The following is a 22,289-nucleotide window of genomic DNA, read 5'->3' on the forward strand; positions in this document are numbered from 1 at the left end:
GCTATTTATTTTTGGTTTGGTTTCTGTGTTAATTGAACCCCTGGTGGAGTCACTGAGCACAGACTTTCTGCTGTTGTTGATTTATCCAGCACCCGCCTGCTTTAAGATTGGAAACGCGTGTGATTTCTGCAAGTTTATTTTTTATCTATCTATATATATATATTTTTTTAAAGGGGCCCAGTCCATGCACTCTCTAATGGTTAGCCAAGCCTCTGTGGAGACTAGCCACACCCCCTCTGGAGGTTAGCCACACCCCTAATTATGGGCTCCTATCACTGCATTCCCCTGGTGAGCCCTTCACGCTCCAGTTTGACACTGACTACACAATTTTTTTTTTGGGACTGAATTTAGCTGTGTACATCAGTGGTTTCTTTTTTCAGTTTTAAACTTTTTATTTTGGAAGGACACAAGCATGACTTAGCAAGACAACAGTTCACTAAAAATACATCAAGAGAGCAGTCTATATTCATAGTGGAAATGTATAAAACATACAAACAGGAAAACAATCTCGTAAATCCAGGTCCCAGGCGAAAGGTATTTTGGGGGGGGGGGGGGGTGCGGGAGGCACAGATCGTATCACAAGTGGTACCATGTGGAGAAGAGAGGTTAGCCTCACTACAGGAGAGGAGGAAAAACAGATTTGTTTTTGATGAAAGTTTATTGAGAAATCAATAGGATTTAGATATAGCGCTGCCCTAATGTCAGTTCTGCATATAAATGGCGTGCTAGTCTATAAATTGCGCTCACTTACTGCTAGGGACTAATTTGACTGGTCCACCAGTCCAAGACAAGCCAGCATTTCCTACCCCATCGAGTTAGTCTCTGCCCGTGCGATTATAAAACAAATCATCTTAAAATATTATCTTTAGGCAGATAAACTAGACAGCAATAAAATCAGCACAAACCTTGGATCATTTCTCCAATTTTGTTGCAGATTCCAGTAGCAAAATCTCTGAAAAAGGAAAACATTACACAATGTTAATGGCAGACTTACCAAACACAATATAGAAATACAACATAACATAGCAGAATAAATTGCTGTCACTCATATTCATCATGTACTCTTATTAGTCCACTTTGCACTTACTAATCTGACAGCTGTATAATTCAAACAATGTGAATAAAAATTCAAACTTTGAAAATGTTATTCCCTTTAACCTAATTAGTACTTTATTTTTTTAAATGGAAAATCAAATTGCTATTAAGCATTGCTTGACAAATCCTGGGTGCCCTGTTGCCATGGCGACTAATATTGCAGTCCTGGCGAAAACATTTTGCTGTGGTCTGCTCTATAATTTGATCTCGATTGACTGGGTCTAGACCCTGTGAGTGATGAGAGGGAGGTTTCCCAGCTGCATGTAGCAATAGACCCACCCACATTTCTGGATTGGTGGAGGAAGTTTGAGAGCGCTCTGCCTGTCTTTACTGACCAATTTAAAATCCCCGCTGTGGAGCTCAGCTCTGCCAAACCTGGTCCCAATATCATGGTTGCCTGATCCTGGCTGTCACTGAAGAGGCTGCAAGAGTAGGTGATTCTGGTGCCTGGTCAGACCAATCACACTACAAGGCTATCACAATCTGCAGCTGGAGACCAGCCATTAGATGCACACTGCACGGCATATGTAGTAGGGTAAATTGTTTGGGTTGGGGAGGACAGAGCCGTGGGTCCTGACCTAATTATGCAGCTTAAAATCGCAAGTGCCATTAGATTGTAACCCACATCTGGTATCACAGGAAAGGTCCTGGGATCGAATGGGATGCCATACAATAGCGATGTTACCGGTTTGTCAGGACCATTAGGCTTCACCTTAGACTGCTGCAGGGTGGATTACTTGCAAAAATATTGGTACAGAAACAAGAAGTCATCAGTTTGCAAATCTAGATCCGTAGGACCCAGGATTTGCACAAAGTCCTAAAATCTTTCAAGAAAATGAAGTGTTCCCTATTCTGCCTGGGATGGAATCACAAGGTCTTGATACAAATTAAACCTTTGACTGAAAACCTGATCGGCATTAAAAAGGAAAGCAGACCACCAAGAAAGAGCACACTGCTTAAAACTCTAGCTGGGAGCAAAAAAATAGGAAAGCCACCTGCCAAGAAAGGAATTTCACTTCACCGAACCAAATGTATTTTAAGGAGGTTGCTGTAGATCCCCCTGGAGCTCATCCCAGTTCAGGCTGTTGAAGACTCCCACTTGCACTAATCCTCTCAATAGGACACAGGGCACTAAATAGCTGCCCACAGGAAAAAAAAATGTCTACTTTCCCTAATGCAAGCCCTGCAGTGATAAAGAACCTGGTCAGAGATCTCAGGAATTCTATGGTGGAAACGAACCAAGGATGTCAGGAGGCGGTAAACGGAGCCAACCACAGGAGTACCCAGGTGGACCGTCTGACTGTCAAACTGATTGCTTATCAAAGGGCTTAGGAACAAGTCACCGAATTTCCCAAGCCTACCTAACTAGCTATAATCCTACACGTTCACCGAAGAAATGAGCTTCTGGCAGTCTGAGCCTCCGCCTTTTGTTTTCTGTAAAAACAAATCTAAAGAAACCTAGGCTGCTTGGCTTAGAGGCACGGTCAGGAAGGAGGGGACTCATTCCCATAGTGGCCTCCTAAATAGATTTCAATTCAGGTCCCAAAATGGACAGAGATAGAATATGGAAGGGACTCGGGAGAATCAGCGTCTGTTTACCATTCTTTGACTGATACTGTCGTCATAATCGACTCCTCTTTCTAAATATTTAGTACCTGCTTGCACTAATTACTTTACTCCCTGCTGCCTTTATGAATCCTCACCACAATAAGAGAAAACGTAGAGGTGTGAAGTTACTGACCTATTCAGAGAGCTCCTTGAGCGGGAACCCCCTTGCAGGTTCTTCTTTCTGCCAAAAACATGATCAGGCCAAGCCAGCTTGTCTTGTAATATAGCAACAAGACCCAAAAGACACACATCTGTGCTGTACAAACAGGAAAGTCTTGGTTCCCTAGGCTCCCACAGAGGGGTGGATCAGGAAGGATCCCACTTGTTCCAGAGGAACATATTGCAACTAAATAAAAACTCTGAATGGACAAAGCCAAACCCAATACTCAGACAGGCTCACCTATAATTAAGAGGACATGTGCAATCCATAAATCAGTCAGTCAATCTGATCCTTTCAGCAGATTGTTTTAAGAGATAAGGGCCCTCATTCAGAGCCGTACGCTCTGAGCAGAGCGCACGCTCTGAATGAGGGCCGCCCTCCATAATTATGGAGCATCCTCCTGGACGCTCGTATAGCTGTGGGTCACCACCCACAGCCTATACGAGCGTGCAGTTTGATGGCCGCGATGGTCGTGACCATCGCCACTGCGAGCCGGAGCCTGCGGTTGAGTTTTTCAACCGCAAAGCCCGGAGTGATTTTGGCTCTATCAGAGCCAAAATCACTCCCACTGACATCACTAGTGTCAGTGGGCCGGCTTCTGATGGTAGGCGTTCCCTCGACAGCACGCCCCCTTTGATCAGACACAACGAGCGAAGGAAAGTCCTTCGCTCGTCGCGTCTGGCGCATGCGCACGACGGACAGCCGCTTGCGAGTGGGTCTGAATCAGGCCCAAGGATCACAGATGGCATGGTAGATTGTATTAGTTTGTACGAATGAATCTGCATGTTCATCTGGACTTTAAATCCTCAAGTATGATTGTAAAAGTGTGTACAACAGTACATATGTACTACAAAATAGACAAAACTAATTATATTATATATATATATATATATATATATATATATATATATATATATAAAATCTAGTCCGCTCCTGTGGCTTAATTTTGGCAGGCTTTGCCTTCCCCCAGAAAATAAAAATGTAAACTAGAATACTGCCCCTTGCTCCACTCTCGATAACCCATTTTTATTCCTTCAGTGTCCCCCTCCCAATCTATGACATAAGAAAGTAATAGGGCGTCTAACAGCCAGCAACTATCCAGCAATTGTATCCTCCAGGTCACCAGGTGTAATACCCAGCGATTTGGATGGTAAAAATCCAAACTACTGTTGTGCATGGGTTTAAAACCCACAAATCACTGGTATGTTTTTTTAAAATGAAAAGAAACACACATTCACCACTCCCCCAACTTAGAGATAACCAGCACAAGGAGGATCTGAGAAACGACGTTATCAGAAGACCTGGTTTGTTACTCTTTTCACAGCTGAACCCAAAAACCGCAGGATTCACATAGGAAGGTTTTCCCTCAGGTAACTGGTAGCAGTTTGCCTTAAAGCAGCCCCAAACAACATACAGTATACACATCTTGTGAGTTCTCTACAATTATTCAGATTAACTCAGAGAAAATTGTCCTAAATCCCATCACTCGCTATAAGTAAATCAGAAACCTATGGTGTAACTACGACAAGAGGAGGTAGTTGAAATCACGGCTGTCGGGATATCGGCGCTTAGAATGCCGGTGCCAGTCAGAATCTTGGTGCCGACATCCCAATGGTAAGTAGTGGGGTTAGGGATAGGGTCAGGCACTAGGGGGGAGGGAAGTTACAGACAAGCGTCGGTATCCTAACCCTGTCGGAATGCTGGCATCAGAATTCTGACCTCCGGGATCCCAAACACCGGTATCCCATACCAAACCCATGACGTGCACTATCGGAGTGTCTGCAACCCATCAAGACCAGTCTATGGGACCATTTTGCAATTTAAAAAAGAAAAAGAAAAAAAATATTCAATCATACATTTGTATTCATATTAATATTTACTATGAGCTCATAGTCCAATGCTTACTTTGACTGTGCAGAGAAGCGTGCCGCAGCAAATATGGCGGCTTCAACCTCCACGTTGTCATGAGAATCCAGGCACTGACGTATACTGTGATGGGCATTTTTCCGGTCAGGAATTATGGATGCCATGCTTCCTAGCGTTCTGCAACAAGAAAACATGATCTGTAACAGGTATTACTTTTCACATATTTTCACTTGAACAGAAAGAACAAAAACTGTTAATGAGAATATTGTCAAGAGCCAGAATCTTATTTAATAAATAAGTGTCAGAGTATAATGAATATATTATTCAAATCTAGTTTTTTACCAAATGAAACAATTATACTTGATAGAGGATAGACAGGCCAAGACACTTAATAAAATATCGCTGTATGCATACTGCAAGACATCGCAATCTATCAAAATGTCATTCACTTTTCTAAGGGATCGAGTCAAATGCAGGCGATGCGCTGCCGCAATGGTGTCGGAATGCCATCAACGGCGCACCAAAGTGCCCACAATTTGCCTCATAATCTCATATTTTGATTGGCGCGCCTATGGGGGTGCATATTAATTTTGATTTTGGGACAACTGTAGGTGCGGCATGTGCATAGGTCACAGGCATCACCAGCAATGGAATCGACCCCTAACAGCTTCAAGAGGTTAAAATACAAAGTGGCTTCCCCCAGGAAGAAACAAACAATAGGCTGTAAACCAGTGTTAAGTGTTTTCTCTGTGTGACGGACCTTAATCACAGAACCAGATCTTATTATAAAATGGCCTGTATATTCTTTAATATAATACAGTAGAAAAATATGCTGGGAAGAAAATTAGTAACTGTTTGGTGCCCAGATTCTCCCTCTCCAGGCTATACCCAGAGTGCTCCCTGTGCCCCCTAGTTGAGGAAGAATAAATAATAGCTTTGCTTGACTGGATTTTTTTAACTATTATATGTACAGTAGTTAGATTGAAGCAGTTCACAAGAAAAGGCCTTGCACCTACTTGCAGCGATGTCACCCATTTGAGAGCAAGACAAGAATAGTGTTCACTCTAGGTCCAGCAGCAGGCAGGGCGCCTGACCTAGAGATAGGCGTGCGTGGGCAAAAAGGGGGCGTGGCCAAAGAAAAGGGGGTGTGAATAGCACTTAAGGACATGCTGGGCAGCCCCCAAGCGCTGTGGTCACTGTGAATGGATGCCTGGCGCCGCCGTTTTGACCACCCACGGGACACGGCGACCCGCGGGTGGAGACAGAACCTGCAGGCTGTCTCAGCGGGGCGCCGCGCTGGAGGGCAGGGTGCTTTCTGCCCTTCAGAAATAGGGCAGGTTAGGGCGCGGCGCCCCGCTGAAACAGCCTAGCGGGAACACTAAAGAGTATGCATCCATAAACGAAACAGGGCAGCAAACAGATTTGATAAATGATCAGAAAAACATCTTTTTGTATATTACAGTCTTGAAATCCAGTCATCGAAATGTACATAGACATTATTTTGTTACTAAATATATTAACTACATTCAGTTTCACGCAGTGATGGAGAACATTTTTCAGAGACAGTTTCTTTACCCAACAGAGCTTTTAGCAGCTTGGATTCAGGGAGAAGCTGATTTGTACAAAGAGCCTGATCAGAGATGGACAGAATTGCAGAGCCCGCACACAAGCAGCGGTGCAAACCCATCCATCTAAAATGCTAATACAGCAGGTGGTGTCTGTAGGTAACAGACAACTCCTTGCTGCATCTGTGATCCCAGCACTGCAACCGAGGTCGCAGCCACGGATCACCATTACAACCATCCCATCCCCCAAATGCTGAAGCATATCAATCAGGCTGTGGCTTGGGAAGGTCTGTGAGCGAGATTGCAGCACCTGTTCTGCACATGCGCAGAATGGGTCCTGCTCCTGCGCCGACCCCAAAACATTTGAGATGTGCACTAACCATCAGGTTAGCATACATCTCTGAATCAGACCCAAAGTCTGAAGACTGACGTTCCAATGAGACACTTACAGGTTCTTTGTGTGAAATGACAAAGGAGAAAACCTGCTAAAGAGTGGAAAAAAGGACAAGTAGAGAAGTTACCCAAAGCAACCAATTAGCTTCTACCTATCAATCTATAGAATATACTTGGTAAATGAGAACTAGATGCGTATTGGTTGCTATGGGGAACTTCTCCACTCTTTACCGGGTTTGCTACATTTTCCCCCAAAAGAGATACACACAGCAGATACTACCATCACGGAGGATATCCCTTACCGCAGAGTAATAGCACGAGCTACTGGGTCATTGCTATGAATGACTGAGAAGATCCTTTTCACAAACTCATCCACATTCAGGATCTTCTCTAGATGTTTCTCACTCTGCTGCGTCACTTTCAGAACACATAGGCGGAGAAAATTATTGCTGAAACATAGAAGAAGTCATGTGAAAAAGCATTATAGAGGGCAAGATATTAGGCCATTACTGCTCAAAAAATACTAAATACATGTTCAGTATGCAATCGCACATGTGTCTGTATAAATTATACATATATGTGTGCGTGTGTGTTATATGTGTAATATATTTATATATATATATATATATATATATATATATATACACACACACACACATACATACACACACGGGAATACATATACAGTGCATCCGGAAAGTATTCACAACGCTTCACTTTTTCCACATTTTGTTATGTTACAGCCTTATTCCAAAATGGAATAAATTAATTTATGTCCTCAAAATTCTACACACAATACCCCATAATGACAATGTGTAAAAAGTTTTTTGAGATTTTTGCAAATTTAACAAAAAAAAAAAAAAATCACATGTACCTAAAGGCCCTCATCCATCAGAGATTGATTGCAGCAATCGTGCAATTTGCAATCGATTGTGTATAAAATCTTTCCCTTTTTCAATCGATTGCAGAATTGCCACAATCGATTGAAAAATGGAAAGAATTTTATACACAAATCGATTGCAATTGCTGCAATCAATCTTTGATGTATGGTGGGCTTCAGTATTCACGGCCTTTAGGCCCCCATACATCAGCAATCTGAAAACAACAATTGATCAATTTGAAGATTTATTGCCCGATTCTAGGATTTCCCAATCTAGCAATCTGCGCCCTTAAGGTGGCCATACATCTCCGACGGATCATCGCGATGCAGGGATGCGATCGGAAATTTTCGATAACCCATCGGTAACTTCCGATCGCCCACCATTGATGTTCTGCGATCCGTCGCCGGATCGCAGACATTTGTCATGTTAAATGTCAGCGATTTGACGATCACAATAATTTTTTGATCACGATCGTCAAAATCCAACATATTGAACTTCTGCGATCCCGCAATGCCGGGTTGCAGCACTGCGGAAATCCTTCGCAGATGGATGGGGCCCAATACATTACAGATCTTTTTCAGTGATTTGCAGATCGATTGCAGCAAACACAGATCTGCCAATCTTGAAAGGCCCGTCATTTTACTAGTAACGGTCTGCAAATCTGCTGATCATGTCCATACACTAGCAATCTACAGCCCCAATCGATCTGTGAAATCAAACCTGTTGGACAATCTGAATTAACAATTCCGATCACTTTTTGGTTGCAATCTGCGATCTGTGAAGCCCTTACATTACAGATTTTTAAACACAATCTATTGCAAATTGCAGAATTGCCACAAGCGATTGCTGATGTATGGGGACCTTGAGCAATGAAGCTCAAAATTGAGCTCAGGTGAATCCTGTTTCCACTGATCATCCTTGAGACGTTCCTACAGCTTAATTGGAGTCCACCTGTGGTACATTCAGTTGATTGGACATGATTTTGAAAGGCATACACCTGTCTATATAAGGTCCCACACTTGACAGTGCATGTCAGAGCACAAACCATGCATGAAGTCCAAGGAATTGTCTATAGAACTCAGAGACAGGATTGTCTCGAGGCACAAATCTGGGGAAGGATACAGAAAAATATCTGCCGCTTTGAAGGTCCCAATGAGCACAGTGGCCTCCATCGTCCGTAAATGGAAGAAGTTCGGAACCACCAGGACTCTTCCTAGAGTTGGCCCGCCGTCTAAACTGAGCGATCGGGGGAGAATTGCACTAGTCAGGGAGGTGACCAAGAACCTGATGGTCACTCTGTCAGAGGTACAGCATTCCTCTGTGGAGAGAAGAGAACCTTCCAGAAGGACAACCATCTCTGCAGCAATCCACCAATCAGGCCTGTATATTAAGAGTGACCAGACGGAAGTCACTCCTTAGCAAAAAGCACATGGCAGCCCGCCTGGAGTTTGCCAAAATGCACCTGAAGAACTCTCAGACCGTGAGAGACAAAGATTGAACTCTTTGGCGTGAATGCCAGGCGTTATGTTTGGAGGAAACCAGGCACCGCTCATCACCAGGCCAATACCATCCCTACAGTGAAGCATGGTGGTGGCAGCATCATGCTGTGGGGATGTTTTTCAGCGGCAGGAACTGGGAGACTAGTCAGGATAGAGGGAAAGATGAATGCAGCAATGTACAGAGACGTCCTGGATGAAAACCTGCTCCAGAGTACTATTGACCTCAGACTGGGGCGATGGTTCACCTATCAGCAGGACAACGAACCTAAGCACACAGCCAAGATATCAAAGGAGTGGCTTCAGGACAACTCTGTGAATGTCCTTGAGTGGCCCAGCCAGAGCCCAGACTTGAATCCGATTGAACATCTCTGGAGAGATCTGTGCACCGTCGCTTCCCATCCAACCTGATGGAGCTTGTGAGGTGCTGCAAAGAGGAATGTATGTACTGTATGTTCAAACACTAGTGCCAAGATGAAAGGTTGACCAAGACATGAACACTTACCACCTGAACCAAGGTGGCCACCTACAATGGACATTTTGGTTTACTTACTCATAGGATCAATGACCCACACGGACAGCTGGGGATACAATATGGAATGTGGTGTGTGTTGATTGCTATAAAACCAATCAACGGACAAACCACTGAGGTGTGAAATTGCTCCAAAATCAATTATTACTGCAGAATACTGGGAATCAATTCTCAAACTTCACACATGTATGTATCAATACTACACAGCAAAAGCACACATAAACCAACTTTGAGCTTGTGACAGAAGGTGCGATTCTGAGTACACACATATGGCATTCCACCTACCCAACTCTGAACACATCGGCCAGTTTGAGAAATGCAGAATTAATGAGAATTGGAAACGGATATTTTTTAAACAGTCTTGGAAATCGGACGACGGCTTCACACTGCTCCCCGAGTTTACCAGATCTCAACCCTAAAGGACACAGGTAAAGAGAGGGTTAGGATAGGTTTGCTAGAAAGTAACATATAACTCATAACAGTACTAAGGGTTCAATTCAATTGTTTTTTGGGCGGCGATAACCAATAGGCACCCAACGGAGCAATTCAATTGTTTTGGGCGTCCATTAATTATTGCACTTGCGACGCCCCAAGAGCACCGGGTTTAGCCGTGTAAAAGGGCTAGACCCGTCTAAACTAATGGGCACGGCCTGAAAAGTGCCCTTTGTGCGCTCAAAAGTTGCACTTCTCTCATATTTCTGCTCGCCACCTCAGGAGGCTGCGAGCAGAAATGAAGGCGTCCGCGGCATTCGCGCCCAATTGGAGAAACAATTGAACTGCTCTGTCGGATGCCGATTACTTAGAGCGACCTAAAAAAAAAAAAAAACAATTGAATTCCTCCAAGACAGATGGACATATCAAATATGTCTAAGGGAATGCTAGTAATAACTTTACACAGTTATTTTGCATCAACCATAACAGAACATGAAGTGAATCATAAATAATATTTATTTTCATACTACGAGGAACACAGGTCAGGGTCTCAAGAACAGTGACCACAGCTTAGGCACTTTTAAAATGACCTCTTCATGGATGGCAAACATGTAACCGCTAGGCTTTGGGGAGACATGCTATCTCTATCCAGCACTGCCTGCTTGGAAGGACCTCCCTCATTGAGGCAGCCCTGCCAGACAATTACACACAACAGGAGTCTATGCACCTCATGCTGCTCTGAACTTTGTATCTGGTTTGCAGTTAACCTGAGCTTGTCTTTTTGCACTGTAGCTGTCCTCTATTTCCCCTCATTATTCGTATCGTATCCCATAAGGGCAACATTCATGGCTGAGAAGCAGACATAACTAATGATTTTACCTGTTCCAGGTGCAAAGCAAGTCAACTATTGTTGTGCAGCATATAAGCCACACTTACCGGGAGGGGATGTAATTTGAAAGATCTACAGTAAAACAAGAGATATGGTAAGAACTTACCTTTGTTATCTCTGTTTCTACGAAGTCCATAGGGTCCACAGGGTTGACCTTGGGGTATAGGTTGGGAACCAAATCCGGGCACCATGCAGTTAAAGCTTTTAGCTCCCAGGATGCACTTGGGTCCACTCTCCCTATAACCCCGCCCCCCCAGCCAGAGGCACCTCCGTTTGTAAGTAGCCAAAGGCCGGAGGAGGAGAGAAAATGAGAGAGAAAACTGGAACACTCTAGAACCATACTCACCGAAAAGGAGACAGGAAACCGGTGACCAGTAACACAGCCCATATGAAGCCAGGTGCGTCAGGGCGGGCGCCCTGTGGACCCTATGGACTTCGTAGAAACAGAGATAACAAAGGTAAGTTCTTACCATATCTCTTGTTTTCTACTTCAGGGTCCATAGGGGGTCCACAGGGTTGACCTTGGGGATGTCCCAAAGCAGTTCAACCAAGGGTGGGGACGCTCCTGTGCTGAGAGGAGAATCCGTCGCCAAAAAGGAAGCATCCTGAGAGGCAAAGGAAACCAATGCCTAAAACCTTAAAAAGGTGTGGACAGAAGACCACGTGGCCACCTAGTAAGGCAAAACAGCCGAGGCGCCACAGCGAGCCGCCCACAAGGGTTACATGGCCCGAGAAAAAAAACAAGCATCAACAACAGAAAGGCCTACCCCTGGGTAAGCCCCTGAGGAAGACATACGAGGCCATGCAGCCAACATTTAGTTATAGGCCGGCCATCCTTTCCTGTGAAAACTAGAAATCTCAGACCACCAATAAGGAGTCCGATTTCCGTAAGGAGTTTGAACGGATCACATAAATCCAAAGAGGCCGGACAACAGTCAATGAGGCCACACCAGCCGAGAGGACTGGGGGCTGAATGGCTGTACCATAAAGTTCCAGAATAATATGGAACCTAAAAACCACATTAAGAAGAAACACAGGGCGAGAGCAACTCACACCCTGACATGATGCCCTCCAGAAGAGGGAGCCACATGAAAACGCTCCCAATTCAGACACTCTCCTGGTTAATATAAATACCCTGAGAGAAAGAGAGAGCCTAAGCAATAGACCATGTAATGGCTATCACAACCAGCGGTTCCATCGACTGTCCCCGGAGGGAACGAAGAACCACTACTAACTCCCAAGGAGTCCCTAGGGAGGACAAATGGAGGCAGAAGCCAGAAAACACACCAAAGGATGAACTGGATACCAGAGTGAAGCAATTCCATATCTTAACCATACCGACAGTGTAGAGATCCACACTGTCAGGAAGGCCAGGCCGAGGGTGAAACCCAAGCCAGCCGGCAGGAATGCCAGAATATCTGGAAATCCTGGACACGGGAGGATTAAATTATCGACAGGTACGATACCGTAAGAATTACGTATGCCACAGTCTGTGGCAGATCCCAGCAAAGTCTGGCCTGTCTGCTCTAAACATCTCAATGAAGACAGAGCCAGGGAAGCCCTAGGACCACAGTAGGGGCGCAGTCAAAGACAAACGATCCAGGTCCAGGGAAAAACAAGGACCCTGAGACAACAGGTCCAGATAGTGAAGCCGTAGGAGCGGAGCATCGATGAGAAGACTCCGAAAATCCTAGTACCAGTGACGTCTGGGATGAACTGGAGCCCCCAGAAGGAAAACCCCTCCGTCTCGAATTAAACTTCCGAAGACCTCGAGGAAGAAGGGAGACCGGAGGACACAGGTACACAAAGTGGAAGGACCACTTCACTGACAGAGTCACTGAAGGTAGCTTCAGTACTCCTAGAGCTGGACTGTAACACCGGTAGTGTGTGATAGAGTCAGAAGGCCATGATGACCAATCACCTCAGGGAGGTCCCCTCTGCTCACCAGGAGTTGAAACCTCTCTTGGAGAAGAGACTAGTCCCCGGGATGCACGTCGTGACGGCTGAGGAAGCCCGCTTCCCAATGGAGAACTCCCGGAATGAACACTGCAGAGTTGGCCAGGAGAAGACCCTTGGACTATGTCAGAATGTATGACATTCCTGTCATTGCCACTGAATTACCAGTGTTGCCTAGATGGAAGCCACTGTTGTGACACTGTTGGACTGAACCTATGCAGGTTTACCGTGACATAAGGGTTAGGCCAGAGTGGAGGCCCAAGACAGCCGAAAGTTCCAACAAGTGGCAGGGCGGAAGCGACAGACGTCCAGCTACCCCGAAATGAATGCGGACCAGACACTGTCTGCAGCAAAGAATACCCTGGACGAGATGGCCATAGCCACCCGGACAGAGACCGACTCGCCTCCGGAGAGAGCATCATCGTCTGAACAGCGATCCGATGGAAAAAACTCGATCCATCTGGAGAAGAGTCAATTATGGCAAGGCCTGGAATGGAACTGATCACATTCCCCCCTCCCAAAAGGTAGACACTCTGGGAGACCGCGCATCACCAAGAGTAATGACATATGTCGACCGCGTAGACATCCGCACACTCCAGGTTGAAGAGCGGAGAGCTTGTCTTACGCCAGAAAAATTCCCAGATTCCTGAGAATCCAGCAGTGCTCCCAGATGAAGAATACTCTGTGAGGGATGCAGGGAGGACTTTTCTCCGGTGACTAATTATCTGTGCCGAGAAAAAGCCACGGTTATCCTGACCCGGCGGTAAAGGACCTCGGTGATCCTGCTAAAAGCAGGATGATGTCCAGAGAAAGGAGCATTCGGATACACTGAACAGGTGAACCGTCAGAAAATCCGTAAAGCTGGTAAACCCCAGGGGAGTTAAGGACAGTTCCAAAAGGCAGAGCCCGAAACTTGCAAGTTTTGCTGTGGCACAGCAAACCTGAACCCCTGCTGATGAGAGGGCTCTGTATGTACCCGTAGGTACGTATCCTGAATACTCAGATATACCATAAAGTCCCCAGGCTCCAAACGTCGGATGGTGGAGCAATGTGGATTCCACCTGAGTCCAGGCACCCTTGGAATCTGATTCAGGGATTTGAGACAGAGTATAGGCAAATGAAGGACCAGTCAGTCACTGCCCCAGAAAGAAAAAAGAACAACCAGTCCCTCGCTGAGATAGTGAGGCTGGCCGAAATAGCTCTGCTTACCGCAAAGGCTGTATAGTTTTCTGGGTTTGTAAGGCCCTGATCGGAAGAAGGGCCCGTGTAACAACGCCTGTGAGGAGGCCGCCTGAGCAATGAGAGGCCGTTGAGAATCAGTATCCCACTCTGGAATCCCCCAGATGTGGACCTGCCCCGTCAGGCTGAAGGCTTATCCTCTGCGTATAAGCAGGGCCGTCCAGAAGTCCTGGACAGCTCGGTACTAGATATGGTGGCCCCCGTGGAGGCCAACAGCCTAGGAAAAAACAGGCCTTTAGGCTGACCCTGAGGACAAAAAGACCTAACAGAGTTAGTCCGAATGTAGTGGGAGTAGCTAAAGACGGCATCTCTCCATTAGTGATACTGCCAATGATGCAACAATCCTGTCAAGGCCGGACCAAACAAGATCTTCCCCATGGTAGGAGACTGCACCTCTGCTTTCCCATAACGCAGCCATAGGGTATTGCGGCGGATACAGACGCAGCCGAAACCCTGAAAGTTAGAAGACCGGCATCCAATGTAGGTAATCCCACATATGACAATTGCATATTTTATGTGAGCGGCAAAAGACATTTGAATCCCAGACGTGTTGAAGGGGAAAAACGTTACAAATGCATCAGGCCTGCATGCAACAGTATTAACCAACCATGAGATGGCCATGGTAGGACGGGCAACAGACCCTGAAAACGAGTACATTGATTTCAGGTAAAGTTACCACCTACGGATCCGTAAAATCCGTCCAGGCCGGGATGGGAGGCATATTAATGCCTGTAACCCGACGATTAACATACAAATCCACCCCAGAAGGAGATTTCTATTACTTGTGAGGACCCTCAGGGAATGGGAAACAGGAGGCCTTTGTGACCCCTCGTATCTGGCAACAGCCAGACTCCCGCCATGAGATCCACCCGCTGGGCAGAAACGAGGAATGTATGATACAGGTGCAGGATCGACATTCTATATATCCAGAATGAACCCGGCTACCAGCCCCAAAGCAGGAATAATAATACTTGAAATCGGCTCCCCCCATGTGAGGGGGAAAAAGCTGAATACACCCTCCAGTTCACGGCAGAGCCACTGGGAAGTAACCACAGGGCGTATATCACGCCATTTAGTATTTCGTAGAAAACGACATCCACCAGGGTGGCCGTTGTGGTAATCCCTGCAAGGGGAATGACAGACCGATGCGGTACCGGAGGTAATACATGTACTGTGAAAAACCCCGGCAGGGAGCGATAGTCTGTGCCACAGGGGTAAAGTGCAAGTAATTGCGAGATACCCCGAGTTGAAAAGGGCAGTAAGGTGAAGTAACCACCGCTAGCGCCTCCGGTCTGTCCCCAGAGACCGGAGGCATAAGGCTGCATATTCACACGGGGATCACCGCAAGCGGTGACCACGCGACTTACCTGTCCCCGTCGATCCGGCAGCAGCCTAGGGATTCCTTCAGAGTCCGGCTAGTACAGACTCTGGGGTCCCGCTGCGATCCCCAGATCTGTACTGGCGTCGCAGCGCCGGCGGGGTGTAGGAGCGGCAGCTTAGACGTCCATTGGACAGTCTGGCGTCTGCCGCTCTAAAGAGTAGTAAAAAAAAAAATAATAAAACTTTTTTAAAATAAATTATAAGCTTAGGGGCTGCTAATCAGCTCCCCACTGCACTAACGGTGACCCGACTCCGGCCGGGCACCAACTTAAACTGAGGTGCCTCTGGCTGGGGGGGCGGGGTTATAGGGAGAGTGGACCCAAGTGCATCCTGGGAGCTAAAAGCTTTAACTGCGTGGTGCCCGGATTTGGTTCCCAACCTATACCCCAAGGTCAACCCTGTGGACCCCCTATGGACCCTGAAGTAGAAAAAGGTATACAATGTCTAGATAGACACCAGATGTTAGACAGGCAATAGGTCACCAAGTACAAATGGCCGACAGGGTCAAAATGTCAACATGTTTTTTTTTTCTAACCCTAATCTTCAACCTAACCCTCCCCTTGGTGCCTAACCGTCGGGGTAGGTGCCTGACCCTAACCGTCCCTTCTAGTGCTTTAACCCTAACCCTACGGTAAGTGCCTAATCCTAACCGTTGGGGTAAGTGCCTAATCCTAAAAAAAAAAAAAAAAATCATGTGTTGACCATTTTCGTGTCAACCTTTTGAATTTATAGACCATTTGTACATCTCAACCTTCTTACATGTCGACCTTTAGTGCGTCAACCTTTTGTCTGTCTAACATGTTGTGTCTATCTAAACATTGTTTACCATTTTACTGTAGATCTTTAGACCGGGAGGAGGGAGGTCCACAGAGATGGTTGAACCAGCCCGGGCGAGGTTTTCAGCCTGGTTCATACTGAACATTTGCATCTCTTTACCTCACCCAGGGGCTAATCTGGATCTTACACTTCCCTGTGGGAACTTCTGGTATCCACCCTTCCCTACCTGTAGAACACAGCCAGAAGCGCGGCCAGGCCAGCCAGCTATTACAGTGATGGCTGTTTAAGTAAACCTCTGAGCTCGCTGCAGCTCTAGCAATGTAGGCAAGGGGTTACTAACCAAAACAAGAACAAAAATGACAGTCATACATAGCAGCCAAGCAACAACAGGTTCTATTTAGAGTAATAACCAATTCAAACAAGAAGTCTGGTAGACATATGTACGGTCATTATTTCATACAATCCAAAAATATTGCTGTACTCAAAACTTCTTCATTTAATAACTATGGGTGAAGATTGGGCATCCTGTGTCTATACCTGGGTACCTCGCATCAGAGGGCCTGGCAGTGACTTACGGACTGTGGCCGGTTAGGGGCAATCATTACAGGTTAAGCTAATGACAGAGCGTGTGCTGGGGCCACAGCAGCTGCTTAATAGTAACGTCTCAGTCCCATCCAAAAGCCTCTCTCGCGCTTCTACCTTTATCTAACTCCATGAGGGCCGAGTTTGCATCCAGCTCCTGCTCCCCATGACCAGCGTCCGCTAGGAAGGACCTGCTGCCACCTCCGCCCGCCGCCATGCCGCTCCGGTGCTCACCGGGCGCAGTGACACTCCCTACACACAGTAACACAGTCCTGCAGAACTGCTACACTGCCCGACCGCCATGACACTCTCACCGCGCCTGCGCCATGACTGCAGGGAAAGCCGATTGGCAGGACGCACAGCTACCCCCAGCCAACCGCGGGATTGGTCGAAGCTCTGGCCAATCTAGAGCTGGAACAGCGTTTCGCGGGAGATTCTTTTGCTGGCGCCACCGAGTTCGCGGGAGTTTTAGTCCCATTGTACAGAGGGGGAGAGAGGATAGCGGCGCCTCCACAGTCCACTACCCTGATATTCCGCTCATCTCCCTGACTGATATACCGCTCATCTCCCTGACTGATATACCGCTCATCTCCCTGACTGATATACCGCTCATCTCCCTGACTGATATACCGCTCATCTCCCTGACTGATACACCGCTCCCCCACCTCCCTGACTGATATGCCTCTCTCCCAACTTCCAGTCATGTCTCTGTTCCACAGTGTGCTGAGCAGGCCTCGCTGGAGCCATCATGGTGAGTTACATATGGGGTCTGAGTAGGCTACATGCTGATTTGCAGAGGCTTTACAGTAGATGTGGAGATATAGCAGGCATGGCATACTTGGACCATGTAGTTCCCTAGTATCGGGAAAACTCCTATACTTGTGCTAATACATTGTGTTTTATCTAAATAGTGTATAAATAAACCAATGCATTGACACTTAAACTGTGTGTGTGTATATATGTGTGTATATATATATATTAGGGATGTTGCACATCCCTAATATATATATATATATATATATATATATATATATATATATATATACACACACACACACTGAACACTCTGCATTTTATTCCTTGCACGAATGTTATTTTGGGTCTACCTGCAACAATGATCTTTCCATAGCCATGTTAATAGACTCCAGACTATAGACTACAGTTGTCCCTACTTTTGCCTTCTGTACAGTATCATGTCACATTGGGTGTGGGGAGAGACCTGACTGGTCTGGGGACACTTTCCTGAAATTGTTTTAATTGTGGTGTGTGTGAGATCACATGCAGATCTGTTGCTGTGTAATATTGTTTGAAGGTGTCAGATGGTTTTGGGTAGATTTGTTTACTTAATAGTATGAAAATTGCATCTGAATATTATTTCCCCTACATTTTTAAAGTCATCCCATTCTATTAACCTCTTTCCTCATTTTCTTACGTTTTTTCCAAATATGGTGTTTTTACATTACAGGTAAATTGTGTTTTAATTTATTTTCTAAATATGTATACAACCTTCCTAAGATCAAATTACAAAAAAAAACTTTACTATTGTTGAATCCTCAAAACACTGTACTTTCCTATACTCATTTCATCAAATTTCCGAAACACGGGATGCACACTGCAGCCTTGAGCTCAGAAGTGATTCAGGGTGTTTCTTTTTATATATATTCTCTTTTTTTATGTCAATCCTCCAGTTAGTATCTCTTGGAAAGTATTTCTTGCATGGGTGAAACTTCCATAGGTGCAGAGCTGAGGGGCCCATCTTTGTCAAAGTTTCATGTGTTATACAGGTTTCACCATTTGGTGGTACATAGGGGCCCTTACAAAGTTTTGCTATGAAACTGTCAAATACCTAGTTACACCCCTGACTTCTTGCGTAACAGAATATGCTAGCACTATGTAAATGTTAATAAAATTCCAAGCTTGCTTTGTACCTGATCCTGAGCTTTTGTTTAGAATTCTTTGTAGTTTTTAAAAGCCAAATAAACGTAGCACTGAGTATACAATACATGTCATTGTCTCAAAATACAGGGTCTCCAGCATTACCCCTCCAGAGCCTCCTGCAGAGCTTTCAATGTGTCAGAAAGGATGAGCACATATCATATGGTGATGCTGGTATGCCAGTGCCTCCTTTTGGGTGCTCGTTCAGTACAGGTAAGATCATTTCTGTGTGTTGAACTATAACCATCGTGCACCTAGTTGTGTTATGTATGTGACATCCATTCATATTTATTTTTATGTCTAAGCATTAATGGCCATGGGCTGCTTTTTTTTTTGCTAGGGTGTCATTATTCTGGCATTAAAAACGCTAACTGGTTCTCTGAATAAGGACTCAAAATGGAAGCCAGAAATATTTGCAGTGCTAGTTGTAAGTTAGCACCATTATTAAAAAAAATGTGTTGCCTCAAGTTATGTTATACAGGGACCATGAAACCAGAGATCATTGGAAACAAAATCTATATACGCTTTGGCAGACTACTTGGGTGGCCCAATTGGACAGAACTGGCCATGTCACCTGGCAGAGTGCTAAATTGCTAACTCGCCTTAGAGTGGTCAGTAAAGGATGGTGCGCACACTTGCTGTATTGTAGGTGCTATTCTGCTAACAGCCATGTCTGAAAATGAATTTATTTGGATTGGATTGATCTCAGTCATGTTGATCCCTTTGGGGCAGAACTCATTGATATTGTGGCAGACATTCTTGTGCGCAAAGTACACACGAAATAGCTCACAATAGCTAGTGTCGTCATGACAAGAAGGTTAGTAGAAATATTCAGCTCCTTCAGTAGGGCAGGGACTGATATGAATGACAAATATTCTCTGTACAGTGCTGAGTAAAATGGTGGTACTATATAAATAACTGTACACTTTGTGCCTTTAAGAGATATACATATACACTCAAACTATAGCTTTATGGATGCTGCTTGGCTACAGAGCCGGCAGTGGCTTTGATGGCGTACGCTATGGCTCCTTAGTTTTGCCTGTGTAGAAACCATCTCCTTTACCTTTGATTCTGCACACTGTTTCCAGGCGGCTGACACAAAGGTGGTGAAAACCAGATATATAAGCATTTATAGGGGCTTCCTTGGTGCCAACTACCCTGCACGCGTGACTCCAGTTCTTAATAGTCTAATGCTGCCCATCCACTACTAGAACCGGGGATGATGGCACGATTACAACGCCATCGTCTCCCGCTGGTTGAAGTGCATACACTGAACGTTCAGACGTTCATTGTATGCAGACGATCAATCATCCCCGAACATGGCAACCTAACGGCGGTAGTCAGGTTGACCGTCATGTTCGGGCGAAGATTGATGTTAAAAACGACCAGCGGGCGCGCGCATCGCTGGTCGTTTTTAACATTTAACTGCCCGATTTGCGGGAGATTAATGGATGTTCTCTCGCTCAATCGCTAGGTTTAATAGTCTACTGGATGGGCATCTTAACCCTAAACATGCATTCCATGAAAACAAATAGCATATTTCCACCTAGCGTCTTCCCTGGAATGCAGTAATACTGCTCTACTACAGTCAGTAGCTTGATACAGTAATAATCTCTGCAGCTTTGCTTTCTATGGAAGGCACTTCTGTGGGATACTTCTATCTGTCATAATTACTGCAGGTGTTTGATAATGAATGTGGAATCTCAAGTATATCAAGTGATGCTGTTTGCTTTCAGTGTCGGATATGCCTCAAGTGCTTGCAGTGTCCAATGAGGAGGGTATGGTCAGGCTCTATGACACAGAATGCCGGGACATGCAACAACAGGTAGTGAAAGGTGAGATTTGTGTAGCTGAGCATATGTCCGATTATTGTATATTTATTTTTACTAATAAAAGCAAAATATACCTTTTGCATCAGACACTTATAAACTATTCTGCACATTTAACCATGAAGAAATAGTAATTTAAAAAAATCGTTAAACTGTTGAAGGTGGAGCTTCTACTTAAACTTTGCCCACTGGGCAAGTCTTGCAAAGTTATTGATTAAACCTACTTTTCTTTCATCCAATGGTAGTACAGTAGGTATAGGGTGAGCTGCAGAAGCCTGAGCACCAAGGAGTTAACTTCTTTTCAAGCAGCAAAGGCTACTCCTCCCCTATGCCCTGCATGAATCCCGGGAATACAGTTTTTCTTGGTGCCTTCTGGAAGAGGGCACTTTTTGGGGGGGCTTCGCTGCAGCCCTTAACTTCATTATTTTTTTTTTCCTTTCCATTTGAGCCATCAACCCTCCGGTGGCCGGTGCACTGACAGCGTAGTCTGTCACTGGCCGCCTCCTCCAGCACAAGGGAGCAGCTGCTGCCGAACTTAGGGGGCAGGCATGCTGCTCCTCGCTCCATTGGGAGCTGAGCTCATAGCGGCAAACTTTTATTTGTGGTCTCAGTTCAGTGCTCTTGCCCACACACACACTATATCACTTGGTATACTGTGTGCTTTCATTTACAGAGACTGTCTTCTGCAAAGGCTTCCAAAGAGGTGTGCTGCGCGCTTATTCCTGTAAAGAAAATTGTTCATACTCTTAGGATCACAATGACTTTTGTGACCAGTGTTTGCCGAGGCACAGAACGAGCCTCTCTCAGATGTGGTGACCCCACAGTAACCTGTGTGGACAGCCTTCTTGTCACTTGCAATGCAGAGTTGGCCACTCAGCTAGCAGCTTCCTGGACTGCCCTGCCCTCAACCGTGGCTTCCGGCAGGCTTTAACTGCCCTCTTCTCACCCTGCTATTATCCGACCCTCTCGGAACTAGCTTGGATTCAAGGGATGTGCCAAGTGATCCAGGGTTTGGTGTAAGTCTCCAGCTCTCTACATCAGATGCTGGAACCCTCGGCTAAACGCATGGCACCCCAAAGGAATAGTTCGACGCCTCTCCATGCAGGTTGACAACTCCTCGGAAGAGGGTGAGTTATCTCAGACATCGGAGGTGGATTCCGCTTCAGCTCACGACGAGCACATAGCATTGATGCTTTGGTTAAAGTAGTTAGGTCTGCTTTACTTCTCAAGAATTCAGATGTTTCTCCGGCTTTGGAAGTGCCCCTCTTCAAACAAAAGGAGGAGCTGGCTTTTTTTCCCCCTTATGCTCAGCTGGAGGATTTTTTGGCGGAATCCGAATATGAAATTTTAGGTATCTAAGCATATCTCATCGTCATTGTATCCACTTCCTCCAAACGATCGGAAAAAGTGTGACTCTCCTTTCCTGTTGGATACCCACATTATTCAGTTGGTGTAGACAACCACACTTACCTTCCCCAATGTGGCCTCTCTCAAGGACACCATGAACAGGATGTTAGAAAACTTTCTTAAATCCATTTTTACTAATTCCAGGGCTGCCTTGCGCCCAGCTCTCGCTTCAGCATGGCTTGCCGAAGCCATCTGTCACTGTGCAGATTCACTGGAGGAAGGACTCATCGATTAGGGCCCTTTCCTTAGTGGACACCATACGAGAGG

At 45.6% G+C, this 22,289-nt stretch overlaps 2 protein-coding genes across 2 annotated transcripts in view; one reads left to right on the forward strand and one right to left on the reverse strand.

The window, feature by feature from the left end:
* Window positions 1-17,205, reverse strand: part of INTS7 (integrator complex subunit 7) — a 90,919-nt gene extending 73,714 nt beyond the window's left edge. Inside the window, exons 1-5 of the mRNA XM_088477311.1 lie at window positions 16,969-17,205; window positions 9,882-10,011; window positions 6,990-7,136; window positions 4,769-4,906; window positions 906-952 (exon numbers count right to left, since the gene is read on the reverse strand). Coding sequence (XP_088333437.1) covers window positions 906-952; window positions 4,769-4,906; window positions 6,990-7,136; window positions 9,882-10,011; window positions 16,969-17,068 — 562 coding nt within the window. The 5' untranslated portion in view covers window positions 17,069-17,205. The remainder of the gene's footprint in view (window positions 1-905; window positions 953-4,768; window positions 4,907-6,989; window positions 7,137-9,881; window positions 10,012-16,968) is intronic.
* A 44-nt stretch (window positions 17,206-17,249) lies between these two features.
* The window catches only part of DTL (denticleless E3 ubiquitin protein ligase adapter), a 38,099-nt gene continuing 33,059 nt past the window's right edge, over window positions 17,250-22,289 (forward strand). The window contains exons 1-3 of the mRNA XM_088477312.1: window positions 17,250-17,602; window positions 18,877-18,999; window positions 20,523-20,621. Coding sequence (XP_088333438.1) covers window positions 17,530-17,602; window positions 18,877-18,999; window positions 20,523-20,621 — 295 coding nt within the window. The 5' untranslated portion in view covers window positions 17,250-17,529. The remainder of the gene's footprint in view (window positions 17,603-18,876; window positions 19,000-20,522; window positions 20,622-22,289) is intronic.

This window comes from Taudactylus pleione, unplaced genomic scaffold, assembly GCF_031769625.1.
Source record: "Taudactylus pleione unplaced genomic scaffold, aTauple2 ptg000201l, whole genome shotgun sequence".
NCBI classification, from domain to species: Eukaryota; Metazoa; Chordata; class Amphibia; order Anura; family Myobatrachidae; genus Taudactylus; species Taudactylus pleione.